Source organism: Nannospalax galili, unplaced genomic scaffold (assembly GCF_000622305.1).
Source record: "Nannospalax galili isolate Female #2095 unplaced genomic scaffold, S.galili_v1.0 scaffold974, whole genome shotgun sequence".
NCBI lineage: Eukaryota > Metazoa > Chordata > Mammalia > Rodentia > Spalacidae > Nannospalax > Nannospalax galili.
This window is the reverse complement of record NW_008335438.1, coordinates 1,651,925-1,673,689: the sequence shown is the minus strand read 5'-3', so window position 1 is coordinate 1,673,689 and position 21,765 is coordinate 1,651,925. Positions and strand designations below refer to the sequence as shown.

At 45.5% G+C, this 21,765-nt stretch overlaps 1 protein-coding gene across 50 annotated transcripts in view; it reads right to left on the bottom strand.

Moving 5' to 3' along the window:
* The window catches only part of Tcf7l2 (transcription factor 7 like 2), a 204,595-nt gene extending 186,433 nt beyond the window's left edge, over positions 1 to 18,162 (bottom strand). For 8 of the 50 annotated variants that reach the window (XM_008830182.3, XM_017797406.2, XM_029562121.1 and 5 more), the window contains exons 1-3: positions 17,429 to 18,156; positions 17,122 to 17,188; positions 16,735 to 16,859 (exon numbers count right to left, since the gene is read on the bottom strand). In XM_008830182.3, the coding sequence (XP_008828404.1) occupies positions 16,735 to 16,859; positions 17,122 to 17,188; positions 17,429 to 17,617 (381 nt within the window). In that variant the 5' untranslated portion in view covers positions 17,618 to 18,156. Of the gene's footprint in view, positions 1 to 4,772; positions 4,842 to 16,734; positions 16,860 to 17,121; positions 17,189 to 17,428 lie in introns of all 50 variants that reach the window. The other 42 variants (XM_008830179.3, XM_017797403.2, XM_017797410.2 and 39 more) reach the window with 12 other exon arrangements.
* Positions 18,163 to 21,765: the final 3,603 nt, after the last annotated feature.

Here is a 21,765-nt window from a genome sequence, read left to right as displayed (position 1 = left end):
GAGTTTAAGACTAGCCTGAGCTACATAAGACCCTAGCTCAAATGGAGCTAATTTCTGGGCATTTTCTACTTAGGCCAGCTCTGCCTGTCTACATGAAAGTGTCATGGGAAAAAGTAGGGTGAGTGAGAAGACAGGTTGAGAACACAGAGCAGATTACCACCAGAACCCTGAATTAGGAGAAAGCCAGGAACCCTCACAAACACAGCCACCTCATTCTTTAATTCTGACCAAATCTTCTAACACTAGCCACCTTCGTCACACAAGGGACTCCAGCCACTGGGAAGATACTCTATTCACATGCAGAATAGGACTCTATTCACATGCAGAATAGGAAGCCAGGGTGGCGCAGGATATGCCTGTTGCCATCATTCTTGCTTGACTCTAGAAAGCAACCATGAAAGCCCTGGAAGAGGGTCCTGGGGGTCCTGGTGATCCACAGTAGAGGAGTTACAAGATCAAGTGGAAAAACTAGGTAGGCTTTGGAAAACTCACATGGGATCTTGTAAGCTCTACAACAAGACAGAAAGCAACACCCACTGCAAAGTCTTCGCTGTTCAGCTGTGCAAACAAATAAAATGGTCCGTTTCTCCTGGATCCTCTCCTAGTTGTCTTTGCACACACACAAGCATGCACATGCATGCATGCACGCACACATGCACAAACGGCTTCACATCTCAAAAGAAAACAACCACAAAAGGTCTACACAGTTTGTTTTTGTTGTATGTGGAGCTTTTTTCCTAAAACCCATCTGACTTAGTGTTAAAACATCAACCTCTGGCCAAAATACTCTTAAAACAAAGCTTAATTGGTTCTTAAGTAGCCCTCCAGAGAACCAAGGGAAACATCTGCGGGTCTCGACCTTGATTACTGCGATGCTCTTAGGGGCCGTAATAATGACCCCAGTAGAAATGTTGGAAGAGCTCCCTCCACAGAGGCAGCAGAGATCCTGCCCGTGTGTTCACAACTACCTGCAGGACATCTCTGAGAGGCAGCTCTGGTTTTATACATCTGCATTTAGGGTTCATCTTCCTGAATTTAGCCTGAGTCCTCTTTGATAGTTAATGGAGGTGATAGGAGAGCTTTCTAAGAGCTGGGATCAGAGGCCATACTCTTGCATGAGGGTCCAACACAGAATCATGACTTACAAATAGCTTCTGTGTGCCACTCAATCACCTAACAACAGCTATGTGCCATACATTTCAATGACGACCTCCAATGGTCAATGCAAAGCTATGTACACATCCCATTACTTTCCCAAGTGCATTTGTTAGTGCAGGAATGACATAAACACACCAGTGTTCCCTCAAAAATTGTAGTAGCCATATCAGAGCTTTATTAATGACAGCAAAAAACTGGAAGCAACCAAATATCAAACAACATAGAAACATAGAATTCTGTATGATTCTACTTATATGTAGCTGAAAAAAAAAAAACAAAAGAAAAAAAAAAAAAAGCTAAACAAATCCACTGTAAGGATCTCCAGCAGAGGAAGAAGGGAAAGAAGGCACAATCCTGGGAAGTGGGATGGGAGGGACAAGGGAGACTCGGGGTTTTCATCAAATTTAGCAAACTGCAGTCCAGGGGGCCAAATCCAGCTAATGGCCGTATTTTAAATAAAATTTTATTGAGACACAGCTGTACTCTTTCTTGATATGTTTCTTAAGATATTTTCAAACTAAAATAGCAAAGTTACCAAAGAAACTGTTTATTCTGAAAAGCTTAAAATATATATGAGCTGGTCCTTTATAGAGAAGGTATTCCAGTCCTGATCTAGCCATCAATGCCAGTGAGGACATGCCAAAGTCCATCATCCTCTTTACTAAACACCTGTGTACTGTGCTGCGCTGTTCTTCAATGACACTTCTAAAAAGTCAGGGGCTGGGAGGTCACTCAGGAGTCAAGCTCATACTTAGCATACATGAGGTCCTGCGGTCAATCACCGACCTCAAGAAAAGAGAAAAAGTCAACAGAATTCAACAACTGGTTTAATGTTCTTTTATGTTCATTGTAGCTCTACTTTGTTCTCAGTCATTCTCACTGCCCTTGTCTCTTCAGAATCAAGGAGAGCCAGGAGACTGGGGCTCACAACACAGCAACTGATACTCAGCCCAAACCTTTAGGAAGAGATCACCCAGAGAATCATCCAGAGGCCATTCACATCCACAGTGAACTTGGCTAACTGCTAAGATGACAGGAGGGATGGGAAGGGCAAGGAGATGAACCTCACGTGATGCCTGGTGTCATACTACCAGGTTATTTTAGGATGGTGCTTAGGAGAGTAAGAAGCCCAGGTCCTATTGAAATACAGTATTTATTAAGGTTCAACCAGTTTTAAGTTTCCAGAGAAGAAACTCCTGCCCTGACATCACGTTGCATTTAAGCCTTGGGATCAGAGAAGGGAGAGAGGGCAAGGTCTGTCTTCCACACACCGAGGAGGAACCACCCTCTCCTCTCACCCCCTCCCATGCTGCTGCTGAGCCATCCAGAGAATTCTAAGAACAATCTTATTCTTTCTGAGGTTTCCCCTTTTTTCCCTTTGCTTCTTTTGTTTTGTTTTGGGCCATTTATCCTTTGATGATCACACTAAAATTACAGCTAGCTGCCATTTGGCTTGGCCTTGTGCTGGTCTAGCAGACACTGAGGGAGAATGAACACTTTTGAAAGCATGCTGCCGGGACTCTAATAAAATGTTCCTCTGTTTGTCCACATGGGCATCAGGCCTCAGCAAATAGAAGCAGGAGAGAACAATACTACCTGTTCATGGAGGGATAGTAATGGTTTCAGTCCTCCAAACAATGAGCTCTGTAATTTACTCTATCCTCCTCCTGAGAAAGGGCTTCACATGGCCCGTACCGTGCCAGGTGGTTTGGAGAAAGACGAACTGCTCCTCCAAACAAGGGACACTTCAGCGCCGGGTGTAAAGATTCAACAGCTGGTCTGGTCTCGGCTGGTCTCCCAGTGACATGGCCCCAGCCAGCCTTTCCACACCAAGATAAGAATCACTGTCCTATTCAGCCTCAACAATTCCCACACCCTGGGCAACAGAGTTTTCCAGCCCTCCCTAGATACAGGAGGCCTCCACAGGCCTGAGGACACAATGTTCATCCACCCATTCTTCCAGAGTTGGGGTTTGGACTTGTTCTCCAACCAAGCTCTGGGTCTAAACTGTTTTCTAAAAGCAAGACTTACTAGGCCTTAAAAGGAAGCAGGGTACAACAAGAAGTGTGCCAGTAAGAACTGGAGCTTCAGGCATAGGTTTAGAAAATAGCTGGGTGTGGAGGGGTAAAAAAATTGAAAGCCATGCTTTCACCTAAAGTACACATGGAAAAGCAACACCCCAACCACAAAAGTAGCCAAAATATTATTACGCTCAGTTATTGAGATAAAGACAGAAAGACTAAGAATCAACCAAACTTTTAAAAGACCTGCTGACTCACGCTTTTCAGTGGTAGAATAATGCCATTCACATGGAGCAAATGGCTACTTCAAAGTCTTATGGAAGAAGATATGGATTTGAAAAGGGAAAAGCTAAAAAGATGCACTATGGCTCCATGAGACCCCATGCATGCAAAGGTACATCTGTAGACATGCATTCATGTATATACACACGTACAGCGTATACATGTACATACTTATGCATACATATGCACATGTATTTATATATATTTGTACACATGCACAGAGCACTCAGGTATGCACATATGTATATACATGTATACATACATGCATGTACATTCACATAATACACAAGAACATGTACACATGTGCACATGCACACATGCGCGCACACACACACACACACACACACACAAGTGATCTGCAAAGGCTTTCTACCAAGGGGAGGGGAGTGAGATAATGGAAGTTGTCCTCCAAGCCAACATCAACTTACAGGAAGGAGCCTAAGCCAGACTTCTACACCACCATAAACGTTCTTAAGAGCACCCCCCATGCCAAGAGTTAATGCAGAACACTCCAGAAGTTTGAGTACATGGAGGGATACCACAAGAACATCCCTCATAGCAAGGCCAGGCAGACAAACAAAAGCGTCTCAATCTGCCTGACTCCTCTACTGCTTTCTGTTGGCTTCAGTTCAGCCCCACATCTATATGAGTCTGTGATTTGTTTAGCCTTTGGATTTAAGAGAATGGAAGTACTACGTAAGCAGGAAACAGGACACTCATCAGAAGCTGGGATCTGTCACCTTTCCCTTCCAACTCTTCTAGTGTCATATATCAAGAGGCCCAAGAGAAATCAACATTTCAGGACGACCAGGTCAAAAGTGGTATTCTTAGCACCACTTAGCATGATTTTGATCCACCGGAAACAACTCTCCCTGGCTGTCATGTAGTCTCCTCACCCATCTCCCTCTCTTAATTCTTCCTGTTCACATTTTGTATCTTGTTTTACTCCCAACTCAAGATCCCTCCTTCAGCAAAAAGCAGTAGCCAAGCTGAGGTCGGGGCACCCAACAGTACCTCGTGCTGGCTCATCTTTTCATATCTTTGAATCATTTTAACAGCATTTCTTCTGCTCTTCTTTGTTTCCCACCTCCCCCCAGTGATTCAACCACCACCACCACCACCACGGCCATCATCATCACCACAGCCATCATCATCACCACCATCATCATTCCCACCATCGTCATCACCACCATATGACATCATCATCATCATCACCATCATCATCATCTAGGTGGGAGAGGCAGAGAATAAAAAGATACAAGAGACCTACACATTGATCATTCAAGCTTCAGAGTCTCTTGCATCTCCTACCTGAATTGCAATCTGGTGTTCAATCGTTTTGTACGCAGGGTAATGAGTGCTGCCGGACTGAAAATGGAGCTGTAGGAAGAAACCAAATCAAAGCGTTCTGCTTATGTCACAAACTACAAGAAAACATCTTAAGCAGTTCATGAATAGCAGACAAACCCTAGATTGAACTGCAGCCTTGGCATTCAATCAAGACCTGTGTGCTTTTATTTGTTGCTATGGATAAGATGATCATACAGATCTGAGGTTTGTTGTTGTTGTTTAAAGCACCAATTCAATAAGCAAAAAGGGGAGGAGGGGCAGGAATGAGAATCAATGACATGGAAAGGAAAGACGGATGCCCACAAAGACATAAGGGAAGCTAGTATGTGCTGAGCAGGAGGCTTAAGAAAAATTAACGGGTGCTGTAAAAGTCACCAGCGTTGCGTGCAACACGTAGGCGAGAGTAAAGACTGAGAGAAAGGGCTGAGAAGACACCAGAACACAAGTATAAGCCCCACCCCTATTTCTAATAACGGAGCCCTGGCTCTCCAACACAATTCTATTTCTGGGAAAACAAATGTGTCCACAGAATTCAGGGGCCACCCAATGCCTTATACATTCTTTCACCATGACTAAACTGTCAAGTCCTAGGACATCTCCCCAGCTCGCACTCTAGTAATCCACACTTCCCAACAAACAGAGCCAAGAGCTGCCCAAGAGCCCCATGTGGGTAAAGGACCACCTCTCAATAAGTCTCTGGCTTATTCAAAACACCCAAGGCTAAGTCTCACCCTGGCCTTTCCCACCACAGCCTATACACCACCCATTACAGAAGTGGGTGACCCAAAAGAAAAGGAGTGCCAAGATTCTTCACTAAATCCCCATTCCCGCAAACGATGCATGTGCATCTTAGGCTGTTACCAACTGGGAAAATAAGCACCAGCCGCTGAGTTACTTTTGAAATTGCCCAATAATCACTGAAAGACCTCAGCAGTTATCTGAAAATGCATTTCCAATTCCCAAACACATACAAACAAGGAGGCACCAGATGATCATGTGAAATGCCTGCCCACGCCCCTCACTGCAGTAGGCAAGTCGGCTGCACCTCCACACTCTGACCTGTGTTATCACCACAAACTACAACAATGACTGCGGCAGTATCACTCTTACCAGAACACTTCTGTATTACTAAAACAAAAGCATCCTTTGAGCTGCAAGTGAATTTCAGACCCAATTCACTTACATTGCACTCCCAGGAAAGCCATTCAGTCCTTCAGTTTGTTGGCTTTTTTAAAAGAGTCACATAAATTCTGAATTAAAATACAACACAGTGGTAATTGAATACTTTTTAAGTCTAAACCCATACTGCTCATAGTAAAAGACAGTAAGTATCCATTTTAGGATACAGAGAACTGCATCTGCTTCAAATAAACAAAATGCTACATATGTATGTTATGTGTATCAAAACACAATAGTCAGAATTAACAGAAGATAAAATAAAGGGGAGCAGAAAAATTCTCTATCCTTGTCAAGGCACAACAATAAACTACTTCCCCGCGAAACAGGATGGACAATGAATAAGTAGCAATAAGTGCCCCCCCATGCACTCAGCCCCCACACACTCAAGAAGCAGTTCCAAAGTGATTGGCTGAAAAAGAAAGATGAGTCTGCACCCTTTGTCTCCCTGCCCTTTGGGTAAAAACTGCCAGTGAGTAAGCGGGATTGCACTAATTACTGTGACAATTCCCCATCCTGTTAAAACAACTTTTGTGTGTAGGACAGGTCTCTCTTCGAGTTTGGAATTCTTGGCAAGAGAGCAGCTCTTGTCTGAGAAGAGGTTCTTCTAAGCAGGGCAGGCAACACTAACAACTTGGACCTTCTTTTCAATCGGTTTTATTCTCCTCTTTTCCAATTGCCCAATTCAGAGCTTAATGGAAACTTGTCCAAGCTTTTCTTCCCACAAACCCTGCAGAGCCCTAGGCAATCTGTACTCCGGGTAACCACAGGAATCTTATGTTGTCAATTAAAATTGAATGGACACCTGATAACTACGGATATGCCGTGGAAAATAATTTCATGTAGTCATCATCTTATGAATAAATTAATGAAACTGTGGCTAAGCCAAATTCAATTTTCACTTGTCCAGTTCCACTCTTAATCCTTGCATTCATCGCCTCCCCAAATAGTGCCAACAACCATGGAGTGAATGCTTCAATTAATTTGTACATGTGTGTGTGTGTGTGTGAAGTTTCTGAAGACTCTAGCAGAAATATGTGCATATACGACCAAGTTAATTTACTTCCAGTTACACATACACATGCACACACACAGGCATATGCCAGCACAGACACAGAAACACATACACACACTCATCATTTTAACATCCTCCAAACAAGTAACTTCCCTAGGGTGTCCAGCAACACAGAAAACCCTCCACCAGCTCACAGACCCAGCCAGCACAAAAAGCTCCCTCTGAGTCTAAGTCAGATCCTCTCTCCCAGTCAGTAAACATTGTGTTGCAGAGATTTCTGAGCCCACGCTACCTCTAGCTACATCGAAGAACACATTTTCTTGTTTCTCCTTGGGGTTTCCACCCCATCTCTTTTCCAGACAGTTTTCTGAAACACGCACTTTAACTGCTTTTTGCCTTCCCTATAAAACACGAAACTGCCTTGTTTGTTTACAGTCCGGCTTCTTAAAGATAAAACAGATGCTCAATAAGAACTTGGCACTCTAAGCTGTACTGATTCTCTTTCTCTTTCTCTCTCTCTCTCTCTCTCTCTCTCTCTCTCCCCCCCCACCAGCTACAAGGAGGTGAGGAGCAAAACTGCTTAGCTCTGTGTGTTTTGGAAGGGGTGCTGGGAGGGGAGGGAACAGAGGTCCAGGACAAGATGGCTTAGGCTTTATCTGAGGTTAAAAAGCAGGTGTCACATGCTTGACCTCCTAGGATTGCACTACTCAGGTCACCTGGAAGGCTCCAGGTCACTTCCTTGTCCAGTAACTATGGCTTCCCTGAGTGTTCCTTATGCCCGGACAAGTAGCTTCCCTCCCTGGAGGGCCCAGGAAGCCTAAAGACTCCAAGGTTCTTTTTATTTCATTTCTTCCCTTCCAGGAAACTTTTAAAAAATGGCACATTCCTTTTCCGGGTTTTAGGTCACAGCAGTCAAACAACTCTCCACCCATCCATTCTACCATGCAAGCAGTGGTCCCGACTCATCCAGAAGAATCAGGTAAGCTTAGCGGTTCTGAGCACAGGCTTGCAACATTCTCCATGAAACCACTTCCCTTATTACCCTATCTTGATTCCTCTGGTTTTATTTCTAATCATCACCACTGGCTCTAAATTTGATGCTGCAGATACTGATGATTGAAGATATCCAGAGATAACCACAGAAATCTCACGCTCCAAGGCACCAGAAAACCCCAAACCAAACCAAAACAATAACAACAAAAAACTAAGTTGGTTTTCCCAGCACTAGGTTAACTTCCAGTGGGATGAAGATTAACTGTTGTGCCAATTTGCTCCACTAACTTGGTGTGAAGTAGGGAGCTTACTTTATTTTTCAGTTTTATGAATCATCTGGCTCTCTCATATATATATGATATATGACAAATCCATTTCTTAAGAGATATTGGCTTTCTTAGGGGGGTTTGGACTGCTTTCCTTTTGTTCTCTTATGTGTGACTTAAAATCTGATTACTATGTCTCTAGGTTTAAAGACAAGATACTTCCCAGTCGTATCTTTAAAACTTTTTCTTAAGTAATCAGCCATCTGGAGGGGCTGAGGCAGCAAAACCACAGATCATTTATGTGCACATACTCATCCCTCCACACCACGCCCCCAGTCCCATGTCAACAGCCTTTTTTATTCAATAGGAATTAGGCTCTTGCCCAGCACTTTTCATTACCAATGCCCATCCTTACACTGTCCCCCTTAAAAGTGCCAGAGAAACCTCTAACTTCAGAGGTAGGGCCAAATCAGGATGCCCAGTGAGGTCTTAGGTTTACACATCCCTGCAAAGATCGAGACATGGAATCTTCACAGCATCTTAAAACTACCACCTAACAAGGGCATCGTCTCTTCACTTCCTGGTATCCAGCGGAAGGAAAATGCATGCCACAAAATGCAAGCCCTCTAAGAACAATCTCTCCCACTGTCTCACTGTTCCATCAAATGTCTGTTTACCCTCATTAATTTCTTTTTTTTTTTTTAACTTCTCCTCAACCTGAAACCATGAGGTATGAGTCAGAGAGCGATCATTAACTTTTACAGCTTCTATACACATCGACCTACTCTATTTGAGGAAAGAAGCATTGACTTGCAACATTGCCTGAAACCAAAATCCTCTAAAAAGGAAAGAAAAGGGGGGAAAAGTGGAGGGGTAGGGTGGGACATGGCTTCAAGAAAATATTATCTACAGATCCAGGGGCAGGGGGGAACAAGTGGGCATTATGCTCATAGTTTTTCTACTTTGTGCGGCAATCGGTGGGGGGGGGGGGGGGTGAGGTTGAACTGGGTGATGATGGCCATAGGCTTTTCTGGGCTGGCTTTTGAGGAAAAAACTAGTTGGTTTTCTTAAAACATCAAAACATAATTAAAGTACTTCAACTGGTGGAAAAAAAAACCAAAGTGAATCAAGTTTCCAGCATTTCTAGCACATAAGAACACGTGGGCCGAAGTGCTGAGGCATGTCCTTAACACAGCATTTTTCATTAAAAGTTGCTACACTAACACTCTCAAAATGATGCGCCATCATTATCCCACTTAGCAGTTGCAAAGCTGCAACTCATAACGAATTAATTTGCATTAATGTGGGTTTCATGTGTCCTTCCCTGGGTATGCCATTGTGATTCAGTCTCATAAAACTGACATGACAATAACACAGTGCCTTTTACTTCACTTTCCAAAACAAACCAACCCACCCCAAAGACCCACATGAGTCCTCTCAATTTTTTAAGCATTTTTGCTAATGTATTTAGTACATCATAATTGGCCCAGCACGCAGGAATCTAGTTATCTTCTCAGTAAATATTTATAGCATCACTCTTTCCCACTCATTCTGCATTTTCTTAGATGATCTTGCTGTAGCCTACATCTGCAATTCATTGAGTTTACAATTTACCACATGTTGGGATGGGAGAGGTCTTAGCTCCATTTGAATCACTACACAAATATGCAAGTGATTTATCGTTTTCAAACTGGAGACTGCTTCACCTGAGCATTAGTTCTTCTGGCAGACCATGAACAATTACAGTTCGTACTAATTAAGCTCTGTAAATGTGCCGGGCCCTGCTAATGCCTACCAGGCCTCAAATTTATTTTCATGATGCCAAACTTTGGCAAGCCATGTTAACTCCTTCGGAGCTGATATTACTAATGGCCATATCTTTCCCCCACTGCAGCCCAAACTGTCTGGAGCCATTTCATAAAAAGAGAGAGAGGAAAAAAAAAGATAAAATATAACAGGCTGAATTACCCACAGGAAATCAGATGTGCCTAAGGAAGAAAAACCTATCCTGGGAAAAAGGGAACACGGTGGCTGATAACCCGTTCAAAGATCCCACAGCCTGGTCTTTGTAATGAGCTGTTAAGGGATTCACATATCCCTAAGGGCTAGTAAGTTTCTGCATTCCATTGATTAGAAAATAAAACCTTTCAGCCTGGGTCTTTAAGTTTGGGTCAGATTGGAGGAAGGATCTGGCCAGAAATGACTCAACAGTCCCCCCACGCTCGCTTCTGCATGCCGCCCCCAGCACTATGTGGTCCCTTTAGCGGCATGTTCACCAAAACAATCCACTCTTTAAACCTAAGTCAAAACCTCTCTCGCAGCCTGGTCTGGACCACAGATAATGCCTGAGCCAGACTCCTGAACTCCAGATGCTTACAGGATAACTGATAGGAAACATATTTGTTGCCAAATAGAGCACTTTGGGTTGCAGTCAGTCTCCCTGAACGTAGTATTTAACCATCTGCCTCCCTCTCCTGAGGTTAGAATTGTCCAGCACCCAATTTCAACAAGCCATTTCTGGAGGCCCAAATTGTCCACCTCCTTTTCCAATCCTGCTCAGTCAAGCATGTATTCTGCCACCTCTGACTACTTTCCTTTCTCCTTCCCCAGATAACAGCAATTTCCTCAAATGTGCCTCCTCCCATCCCCAACACAAACCTGGATTTTATTTTATTTTATTTTTTATTTATTGTCTATTAAATCCTTCTCATCAGCCCCTCCTCTCTCTTCCTCAGTTTTTAAACCTTCATTAACTAGAACACTATACAATCTATATATTTTCCCTTCTAGCTCAGTGGAACATCTTATAAATTAAAGCATGGTCTCCCAGATCAGATTCCTTTAAGTATTCTGGGAAATATGCACAATATTAGGCAAAGTAGTCTCAAGAAGAAAAACAGGGACGGGGATTAAGAAAGGAAAAGGGGGGAGCCAGAAGAAAGGCAGAAAGATGCAAACATCCCCCAGCAACTCTGCTTTTTTAAAAAGGCATTATTAGTGTGGAGCCCCCTGAATTTCCATCCTGAAAGTGCTCTTTATAACCGTGTAACAATAGCTCAGAGGAAAAGTACAGGTCAGCTGCCAAAAGAGGGGGATGTCTGTCTCAGTAAACTCAGACTGCAGAGGTATAGGGTGGGGAAGGCAGGCTTTTCGATGCACAACCCCCCACCCCCATCTCATTGCTTATAATTAGTGAGAGAAATTTGAGCTACTGCCAATGTCTGCGGACCTTGAATATTATAAGGCCAACGTGGCGTCAAATATCTTAACATTCATAAGTGTTACGGGCTGTAAATAAAGCCTGTGGATTTATGACCCAGAGTGCTTGCCAGCAAAGGACTGGGGTACATTTCTTTCAGCAGACCTGTCGCGCTGCAAGTTGGCCTTTGGTTGTAAAATTAACCATTTCCTTCACAAATGTGCTCAATTATAAGTCCGAGTTGAAGATTTACTTACACAGTTGCCAATATCCACTCCCTAAAGAAACTCAGTCACCCACATCACACACACACACACACACACACCCTTCAAAAACAAAACTCAGGAGAATTTGGGTCAGCCCTCCTTTTCAAAACCCTGAAATATGTCAGCAAAGAGTTATAAATGCGGTCAAAGATATCATCTAATTCCACTTACACCAAGACTAAAAAGCTCACACCTACTTCCTTGGAAAGTGCTTATTTACTTGGCAACTCCATGATTATTTTTTTAAGGGAGTGACTTGGTCCCTGCCCCCAACATAATGTCATCTACTTCCTGTGGAGGAGAAAGCATTTGCTAAATCCAGGTTGTCTCAGACTTAACTGCCAATAAACCAACTTCCACATAACTTCCAGACAGCTGGGGGAAAGGTCCTCGGGAGTTTTTAGTCACGGTCCAGAAACACGCGTCCACACAAAAATTTGCAGCTGTCCCATCTCTACAGTGCATTTTTAATGTGATTCAGGGGCTCCTGTTGTGAAACATCTGACAAAATGCAAGAGTCTCTTACATACCTTCTCCTTCACCCACTGCAGTAAGAGAATTCACACCAGCCTTTCCCAACCTAGCCACTTTTTCCACACACCTGGGCACCTTGTGGGATGTAAGAAGACACTTCAATAGCAGAAAGACTTGTACGGTAATCTTGAAAAGCGCAGCCTCTGTTACAATTAAAATGCTAGTTTTCTAGCATTTTCTCTAAAGCAACTTCTTTAATGGCATTTGGAATTGTAGCCGTTCTGGGCTACTAGCAGAATATCTTTCTTAATCTGTCAGCTCCGGGAAACCTTCCTGTAACTTTTTCACAGCTTGCTAAGAAACAGAAAGCTAGCCAGTTTCCAGCAGGCACTCTGAAGGAAATCCCTCTCAGGAAAATTAAAATCAGGGAAGAAAACTCCAAGCAAGAACAGGAATTGTTTTCCTCAAAATCTTTTTACCATCAAAGATAGGGGACATGAGTCAAAGCTCCCTCCCTATAAGCAGCAGCAAAGATCCCCCAAAACACTTCTTCCAGATAAAGCCTTTTAAGACACTCAAACACAAAGTTTGTTTCAGAAAGCCTCGATATCCACAAACTGCAAAGCACTGGCATATTAAATTTATAATCATTAAAATGTGACTTACTGAGTGAATGCTGAGCTTAGACATTAAATCCCAATTTACAAAGATTAGCAACAGAAGACTGTTGCATTGAATTTAAAATCTAGACATCTACCATAAATATTTCTGAAGGAGATGAAAAACAATTAGCATAAATACCAAAGAAGGGCAAGAACACCTGTTCCCTTTCAGGGTGATAAGCATTTTATTGTTCTCTATTTAAAATGTAATGACCTGTGTAATTACAGTAATATTACATTGTTATGGAGGGGCTTGGAATGTCACACTTTGAAAAGTGTTGTCAAAACAATCAGGGGTGAAGGGGGGGTGGGAAGACAACAGGGAAGGTCCACTGTTAACCCTTCGCACTCCAGTCGCCATCCTTTGTATCAGGAAGGATTATGTTGTTTGAGTGAGGCGAAAACATCCATTTTTCCAGGAAAAAAAAAAAAAAAGAAGAAGTTGCCAGGCTAAATAAAAACCTCAATGAATAGGCCCCCTCTGGGTTTCTTTTAAATGCTAGATTCCAAGTTCAAAAATGAATTCAAGATGTAGCTTATTTATCTGCTCAACCTAGTAGCAAACAGCTCAGCTGAAAAGCAAATAACTTTGGATGAAAGAAAATTCAAGGGTTTGAATAATCAAGTCCTCTTAAAAATGAAATGTCAAACCTAACTGGAATTTCCACCACAGTATCCCTACTTCTTGTTTGCCGGGGGAGAAAAAAAAAGAAATGTAAAACTACTCTTTCCTATCATCTTTAATACAGTAACAGTATTCTTATCTTTAGTATACAAGTATAACCACAATGGGAATATTTGCCGTTCTAACCTTTCCCATCTACTTAACTAGACCTCTCCTTAATGTATTTTTCTATCTGAATGTGTCCTTTTAAAAGCTACTCCTATGATTGTATCAAAGACTAAAATAATGCTCTGCAGAAATCTTTGTCATTTTTAAAATAAAATTATTACTATGAAGCTTTATGGCATCTTCAGTAATTAAAGTATTATTCCTGAGAAGTTGTATTATTCATCGTAAGTCAATTTAATGATACTCCTTAATCCTTCACATTCTTAAGTCGAAAAACAGAAATCAGGGTTCCGGAGAGTTTGCTTTTTAAAGGATGCAGCTGTTCAGGTACTGTTCATGAGTTAACAGAAAACGGAGCGAAAAGCACCCTCAGCCCAGAGGAAGAGAAGAGCATGAAGCCAACTGCTAATTTGTCTTTACAACTTGCCCTCAAAAACAGCCCCTATAAAGCACTGAGCTTTGCAGACTAGGGAAGGACTGCTACTTCGCCTGTGGGTTCTACCCACAGCTGTATCAAATCTGGAAGCCGGCCCTCGGATGGAAGGCGTCAAGAGTGACACACAACAGCCTCCCAGTTCCTTGCCACAGCTCACCAGCCTAAATAAATAACTTCAGTTTGGGAGCTCATAACCTTACCCAGGTAAGGGAAAGAAAAGAGGAAGAGGCACTGTACACAAAGATGTCCACTGGTGTTCGACATGCAAATACTATAACAGCCTACTGGGTTCAGAAATGCTTTCTCAGACCCCATCTGATGTCACAGCACAGGGCCACCCGCTATGTCCACAATTAAAATAACTAGACGCTGTCTATTCCTACAATACCCACAAAGAGGACTGAGGGCTGGGAGCCTTCCTTTACTCACCAGGAATTCATTTATTTGCCTTGAACAATTTCCCTCTTTCCTAATTACAGCACAACTGTTCAAGTTTGATGGTATGGCGACATCGCCAGCGGTCATGGTCCTGCAGTTTGAAAAGGGTCAAGAAAGCCAACAAGCCTGCCTTCAAAGCTCAATATTCAGATGGGCTTTCGGGTGGCTAAGTGGACTTTTAAATAATACCAAGGAGGTCTCTATCCTAAGGAGACGGGGAGGAGAGAAAGAAATTGCCAGGATTACTTTAGAATATTGCAGGGTCCAGTTTGTTAGCACACTCAACACTGTGATTCTGCACCACATTAGTCGTGTTTAAGATGCCCATCAGCTCTCAGGAAAAATACTAAGCAACCAGACACTGTTTCTCCTGCAGCTGGGAGGTGGAGGCCAGCCTCTGGAGCCTGAAAACCGGGGCCCTGTTCGAAGAGGTCAGGCTGAACCTCTCTCCCGACTTCCTAAGAAGGGAGAAGCCTAAGGTACAGGAGGTGGGCAGGGGTGTGTGTGTGTGTGAGAGAGAGAGAGAGAGAAAGAGAGAGAGAGAGAGAGAGAGAGAGAGAGAGAGAGAGATTATTTCTTTCCTAACCATTAATAGAAAAGAAAAAAAGAAAAGAAAAAATGACTCGTCTAGCATGCTCTAGCCAGGGAGAAAAAAAAGAAGCAAAAAACAAGTCAAACCTGATAGTTAATATTTTAATGCTTAAAAACACTTGTAGATCTGATTGACTCCAATCCCAGCAAATTCTCGGTCTTGAGCACAGAATTCACTACTGCTCAACAGTGAGTACATTATTTTAGATTGCCACCTAGAGCTAGCGAATTAGAAAAAAAAACAAAAGTAGTGTGTGTAAATACCGGGTGGGGGTTCAAGCCAGAAGAGGTGCAGAATGACAACCCGGGGGAAGCCGGGACAAACGCGCCTTGTGTATCTAGAGCTTCGCAATCCAGGCTTTTCAGAAGGGCGAGGGACACGGGGAGGGGGCCGGGGGAGGGGAGGGGGCAGAGGCCCCCCGCGTGGGAGGGGATGGGCCGTAGAGACAAATGTCTGCAATGGGTGCCTGAGGTACGCTGCAGGAAGTGCCCCGGGAGCCTGGCACACCGCACTGCTCTGGGGCCCTCCAAGGTAGTGTGGTTAAGGTCGGCTCCGGGAAAAGAGGCGCCCCCAGGTCTCCCACATCTCCTAAACCTCCTTGAAAGCGCTCATCCTGGTCCCTGCACACACACACACACACACAGACACACAGACACACACACACACACACCACGCACCAGGGCCCACTGAGGGCCTGAAACTTCTCAGAACCCCCCCCTCCCCGCTTCCCATCCCAGGCACCAAATATCCCTAAAATCCGAGTCCGCTCGTAACAGGCCATCCTGGCTGCACACACTTGGAGAAGCTGGGCCACAAGGGCCTCCTCGCCCGGCACAACCCGGCGGCCCGGGAGAACCCGCAGCCAGCGGCGTGCCGCAGCGCAACCTGCCTCGGCACTCCCGGGCCTGCGGGGCTGCCAAAGAGAAGTAATGCCCGGGGCCCCCTAGTTTGCAAAGGGACCAAGCCTGGAAAGTGTGACCTTCCAAGGGGAACCGAGGGAAGGACGGCCACGAGCCAGCGATCGCCACTAGAAAGCTACAGAAATAACCTCCCGAAAGAGAAAGCTGAGGCGCCGGCGCAGGGCCCCGGGCTCCGCGCTCGCTACTTTCCAAGTGCAACGATGCACCAAACGCGTTCTGCACCCCACGCCCAGGCCTCCCTGCCAGGCAGCGGCAGCCAAAGGGTTAACCGGGGGGGGAGAAGCCCAAGTCGCCACCGAAGAGGAAGGAAAGCAAAAGAGAGAAAAGAAAGAGCCACACAGTCATCTTCCCAGAGTGAAGATACAAACACCACCACCGAGGGGGAGGGGGAAATCAGAGCTCCAAAAGAAAGAAAGAAACGAAAAGGAAAAAAAAAAGTTCTGATTTCCACCCACCCCGCTACACATCCCCCAGCCAAGCCCTGCTTGGAAAGGAAGAGGCGCCCCAAGATCGCCAGGCAAACTGAAAGCAAGAACATGGCGAAGTGCAAACAAATCCAGTCCACAAAAGGCAGAGAAAAGTTTGGAGAGTTTGGGCCGCGAGCGGGGGAGGGGAGGGCAGGGGGAGGGGAGGAGGGGGAGGGCCGCATGCAGGGCGGGCGGGCAGGGGCGGGGGCCGCGCGATGCCACTTACGGTTCTGGCGGTGGGCGACAGCGATCCGTTGGGGAGGTAGGGGCTGGTGAGGTCGGGGATCATGATGAAGGGGTATCCGGGATACGGTGGCCCCTTAAAGAGCCCTCCATCTTGCCTCTTGGCCGCTAACATGGCGGGGCGTTGGAGTCCCGGTGGCGGCCGCGCGGAGAGAGCGGGAGAGAGCGGGAGAAACTTTTAGAAAGTGTCCCCCTCCCAGGGGTCGCGCGTGTCCCCCCCCCCAAGGGGGGTCTAGCGGGCGCGGGAGCTGCACCCGAACCGGGAGCCCTGGGGAGGAGGGGGTGTGGGCTGAGCCCAAGGGGAACATGCGTGGCCCACCGGGTGCGGGACCCAACCGCGCGGCTTTGGGGACGCGCGGGGCGGACTCACCTTCTTCCAAACTTTCCCGGGATTTATCTCGGAAACTTTCGGAGCGAGGTGGAGGCCGTCTTTCCGCCTTCCCGGAGGGGCGAGGTGGGGAGGGCGAGGGGCGATCGCCACGCCGACGGGGTGCAGGGGGGGAAAGTCGGCGGGGAAAAGGGGGTGCAGAAAAGCAGGGTTACAAGTTTTTGCAGTCTGCGGCCCCGGCCACCGTTCGCGCCCGCCGCCCCCAGCCCCGACTTCTCGCCTTCCAGCCCCATTTGCCGAAGCCGGGTGCGGACCGACGAACCCCAGCAGCCCGAGGGGCTCTTCCTACCTCGGAATCGGAGGAGCTGTTTTGATTCGTTTCTGATTCATTGACCAGAGACGACTTGACATCAGCTAAGTCCCTCTCGGCCGACGAGTTTTCCGAGCTCTTTTCCTCCTGCTCTCCCTCGTCTTTGAAGGAAATCAGTTCGTCGTTGGCGCCTAGGTCATCCCCTCCACCGCCGTTCAGCTGCGGCATTTTTTTTCACCCACCAGCAGCAATTTTGGAAGAAAAATGAAGGAGGAAGAAATAAAAAAAAAAAACCAAAAAGTTTTGCAACCCCCCCAAAAAAAAAAATATTGCAAGAAAAAGACGAGTCCAAGGTTAACTTTTTTTTTTCCTGCTTTGGGGTCTTTCTCTCCTGGGGAGGGGAAAAGAGGGAGGAGGGGAGGGGAAGGGGGGAGATCTTCTGCACGCGTGAGTTTGGGTTTCTTTTTTCTCTCGTTCCCAAGGATCCGATCAATGTGCAAAAAAAAATAATAAAAAAGGGGGGTAAAAAAAAAAAAAACACCAACAACAACAAGAAGTCAGATATAAAGAGCGAAGGGGGGGGAAGCCGAAGATACAGGAGGAGCTCGTGCCGCTCGGATTTGAGTGAGTTGAAGTTAGACTGAGAGCTTTTCAGTTCAAAGGCGGCGCTGATTGACAGATAGAAAAAGGGGGATCGAAATCCGGAGGAACGGAGTAGTCTGGGAGCGGAGATTATTGACAGGGCGAGAGGAACACACTCGCCTTAATGAGATGCCAGGGGGCGGGGCCGGCCCGGTGACGTGTGCATAAATAAACAGCCGGGGTGGGCGGGGCGGGGGCGGCCAACAATGATCCTTTCGGGCGCCGGGAAGAGGAGGCTGGGCGGGGCGGACCGGGGGACGCGGGAGGCGCCCGGGAGCGGCCTGTGCGCTCAGCGCCAGCCGGGAGCCGGGACCCGTGCGGGGCTCCCGGCTCCGGGAGGGGGCGGTTTCCGAAAGACAATGCGGACCGGGAGAGGAGGGGAAAGGGGTGGCGACCGAGTCCGGAATCTGAGCCTAGGAAGGCGGAAGGAAAGCCCACTTGGGGGGCGGGGATGAGGAGAGGCCCAGAAAAAGTGCACTTTAGAAATATTAGCAATAAGTCTTAGGGAAAGGGAAAAGGAGAGGAGGTTGGGGGACACCCGGGGATAGGGTGCTTAGGGGTGAATCCTGCAGTGAAATGGGCTGCCCTGGGGCGGTATACGACAGAAGTGGTCAAAAGGAAGGCTCACCCCTCCACTTGGGGAAGCGGAGGGGCTGGGAGAAGTTCCTTTGACTGTGGCCTCCACAGTCAACCAGGCTATTAACCCACGACGTCTCCCCTCCCTTTTTTGTTTAGTGACAGTGAATCATGTCATTAAATGTAAAGTCCCACTAGGCTGAACATGCCAAGATGACTTGTTATCCAAAATGCAAATACTGTAGGTTTGTCTAGACCACTAAAAAAATATCCCTAAGAGAAAATATGATTCTTTTTCATGTAAACTGTCGTTCTTTTTTTTTTTTTTTAACTTATATAGGAAGTGATTGAGGATCCAAAGTCCTATGACTTTGGAGGTGAAAAGTTTGGGTGTTAATAGCACCAGGGAAAAGAAAACTGAAAGTTCACCAAGCCCTGGGGATGAGTGGGACTGGAGTCTTTCTCAAGGGGTTTTGAAATAAAATGTGCAGATACTGACCAAATACCAAGATGTAGACAGATGGTCCTGCTAGAGGATTGCACATCACTCTGACCTCCAGGAAGACATTCTGGGGAAGCCTGGGATTTGACACAGGTATTTGTGGATTGTTAGGCACTAGCCAGGGGAACAAACTGATTTACTACAAAACGGGTAAGAAAATTATGTTAAAGGAGTAAGGTTGGCTTCCCAGAAACAGTGTTGCGGGATGATGGAGCCAGAAAGTTATTTTTCCTGCAAGAATCCAGCGAGAAACCCCAACATGAAACAGGCTTGGAGAACCAGAAAAGAGATAATAATAAACCAGTAGGAACTAGCAACTTGTCTATTAGGCCATGGTTGGTTTGGGGTCCACAGCATGTTAAAGTAGCCCATACCCCCCACCCCCTCACCCTCTGCCAAAAGCTCATCTGCCCCATCTGCAACCAGATTTCCAAAAGAAAACCAATTGACTATGTAATATTTAGAGAGTTTGGGGTTTCAACAAAACTGTTTTCTAGGCTAAGGCCTCAGAAAAGACTAAAAATAATGATATCGAGATTGACAAGGCCAACGAATTCCCCAACACTGGAAAAAAAAAACTCACAAGCACATTAACGCACTAAAGCAGAAGATGCTGCAAATGAGGACGGGGAGAGGTAGGTGAAGATCCAACTCCAACTTCAATATTCATCAGAAAATCCGAAGTGGGGTGAGAAAGGGCCCGAGAAGAAGTAAAACAAGTGTGTACATTTCATCGGACAGGATTGCATAGGACACAAAGCGGAAGGCTAATTAGTCTCAGCAGGTAGGGACTAACCTTCAGACTTCATAAATAAATAAGGCGGGCGCGGTATCTGAGAGGAAGCCTCGAGACAGAAAGGGGATTATTTCAAGACACCAAGTAAAAACACCAAGGATGAAATACTGCCCTGTTTTAAATCCATGTACAAATGGATTTAACAGTTTTCTTTGCTAGGTCTTTCCACCTGGTTGCCTTTCAAGTTCCACGTTTAGCCAAACGACCATAGCTTTACACGACTTGCTAATTGCCACCTGTATACATCTTGTACCCAAGTGTTTCTGCCTACAGTGCAGACTGCTGAGGCCTATTTCACGGACTTGGCATAAATGTGAACACTTTGAGTTGAGTCCATTTGGGGGGGTGTCTTTTTGAGACAGGGTCTCCCTGTAGCCCCAGCTGTCCTGGAATTCACTATGTAGACCAGGCTGGCCTTGAACTCACAGAGATCCCCCTGCCTCTGCCTCCCAAATGCTGGGATTAAAGGCGTGTGCCACCCACCACACCAGGCCCTTGAGTTGAGTCCATTTTATGAGCAATTCTTTGTCCTGTAAGATATGCTTGGGTTTTGTTTGCTTGTTTGCTTTTCATCTCTGGTCTAAATGAAGTTGGGGTCTTCTACATTCTTTACAGGACTGCCTGTACAATAAAAGCTCATAAATACACTGAATTGAAATTTTTAAGTGTTCTTATTGTTTTTAAGATACTGGCCTGCAGCTGGGAGTTACCCTATGTAAATTCTAAGGACTTTCTTCATTGATCAGTACTATCATCTATTTTGGCATAGCCTTACTTTTCCCATTCAAAGGGAACTCTTGAATCTTCAGTTAAATCTCTGATTTAATTAAGCAATTAAAAGTTATTCTGTGACAGCATATGTGCTACATTTTATTTCATTGCTTGGTGCAATAAAAAGGTTTGGGGAGAGCCACAAGACCTCAGAGGGTCAATAACCCCTGTTCCGTGGAACTACTGAAGGTGGTTCTCAGATGGATGGGGTTGGGGGAGAGGTCAGGGCTGCAACTGGGACTAGCAAGATACAAACTAACAAAATATGCAAAAAGGAAGTTGGCCCATGATGTGGACCTGGAGTTTATAGATTTGGTAAGAAATCTTAAACACTGGTTTGCTTGTGTCCAAGTACTGAGGAACTTTCTCTCTAGGCCCTGATGGATCGCTCTTGGTTTATCTAACTTAATTCTTCCCAAATTGCAAAAATGCTAACAACACAAGGATACCAGACTGGTTCAGATGTTGACCTGAGCCTTGCAAGACTCTTAGCCATCCTGATCTGGGCACTGCATGTGGGGATGGGCAGGTTGGGGGAAGCTGGACCTCATCTTTTGGAGCCCCAGCCAGTCCAGGTCCTAAAGTATCAGGCTGTCCCTCAGCCTCTCTTTGTCTTCCTTTACCCAGTGTTCCTGGCTTCTTCACTTGCCCCCAGCCTTCTGTCCATTAAATTTCTCCCAGTGGGCTTATGTTGATATTAGTAATCCTCATATTGCCTTGAAACTTAAGTGAATAAATTACCCCAGGGTGCTGACACATGCCTATAATCTTAGCACCCAGGAAACAGAAAGAGAAGGCTCACCATAAGTTCAAGGCCACCCTGGTCTGCAAAGTAAGTTCCAGAGTAGCCAGGTCTATATATCAAGAGCCTGTCTTCAAATAATAATAATAATAATAATAATAATAATAATAAGTGAATCTTTTATAATGACATTACCCAGGATGGTGGGGCATGATTTCTTGGGTGTAAAGGAAGTTGTGAGTATAAAAGCCACCTTCCAGGCACTGGTTCTTTCCTGGGGGGTGTTAGGTGATTACTGAATATGGGAATGTGTTTCATGGGAACTGCAAAAATAGGTTGACCATAAA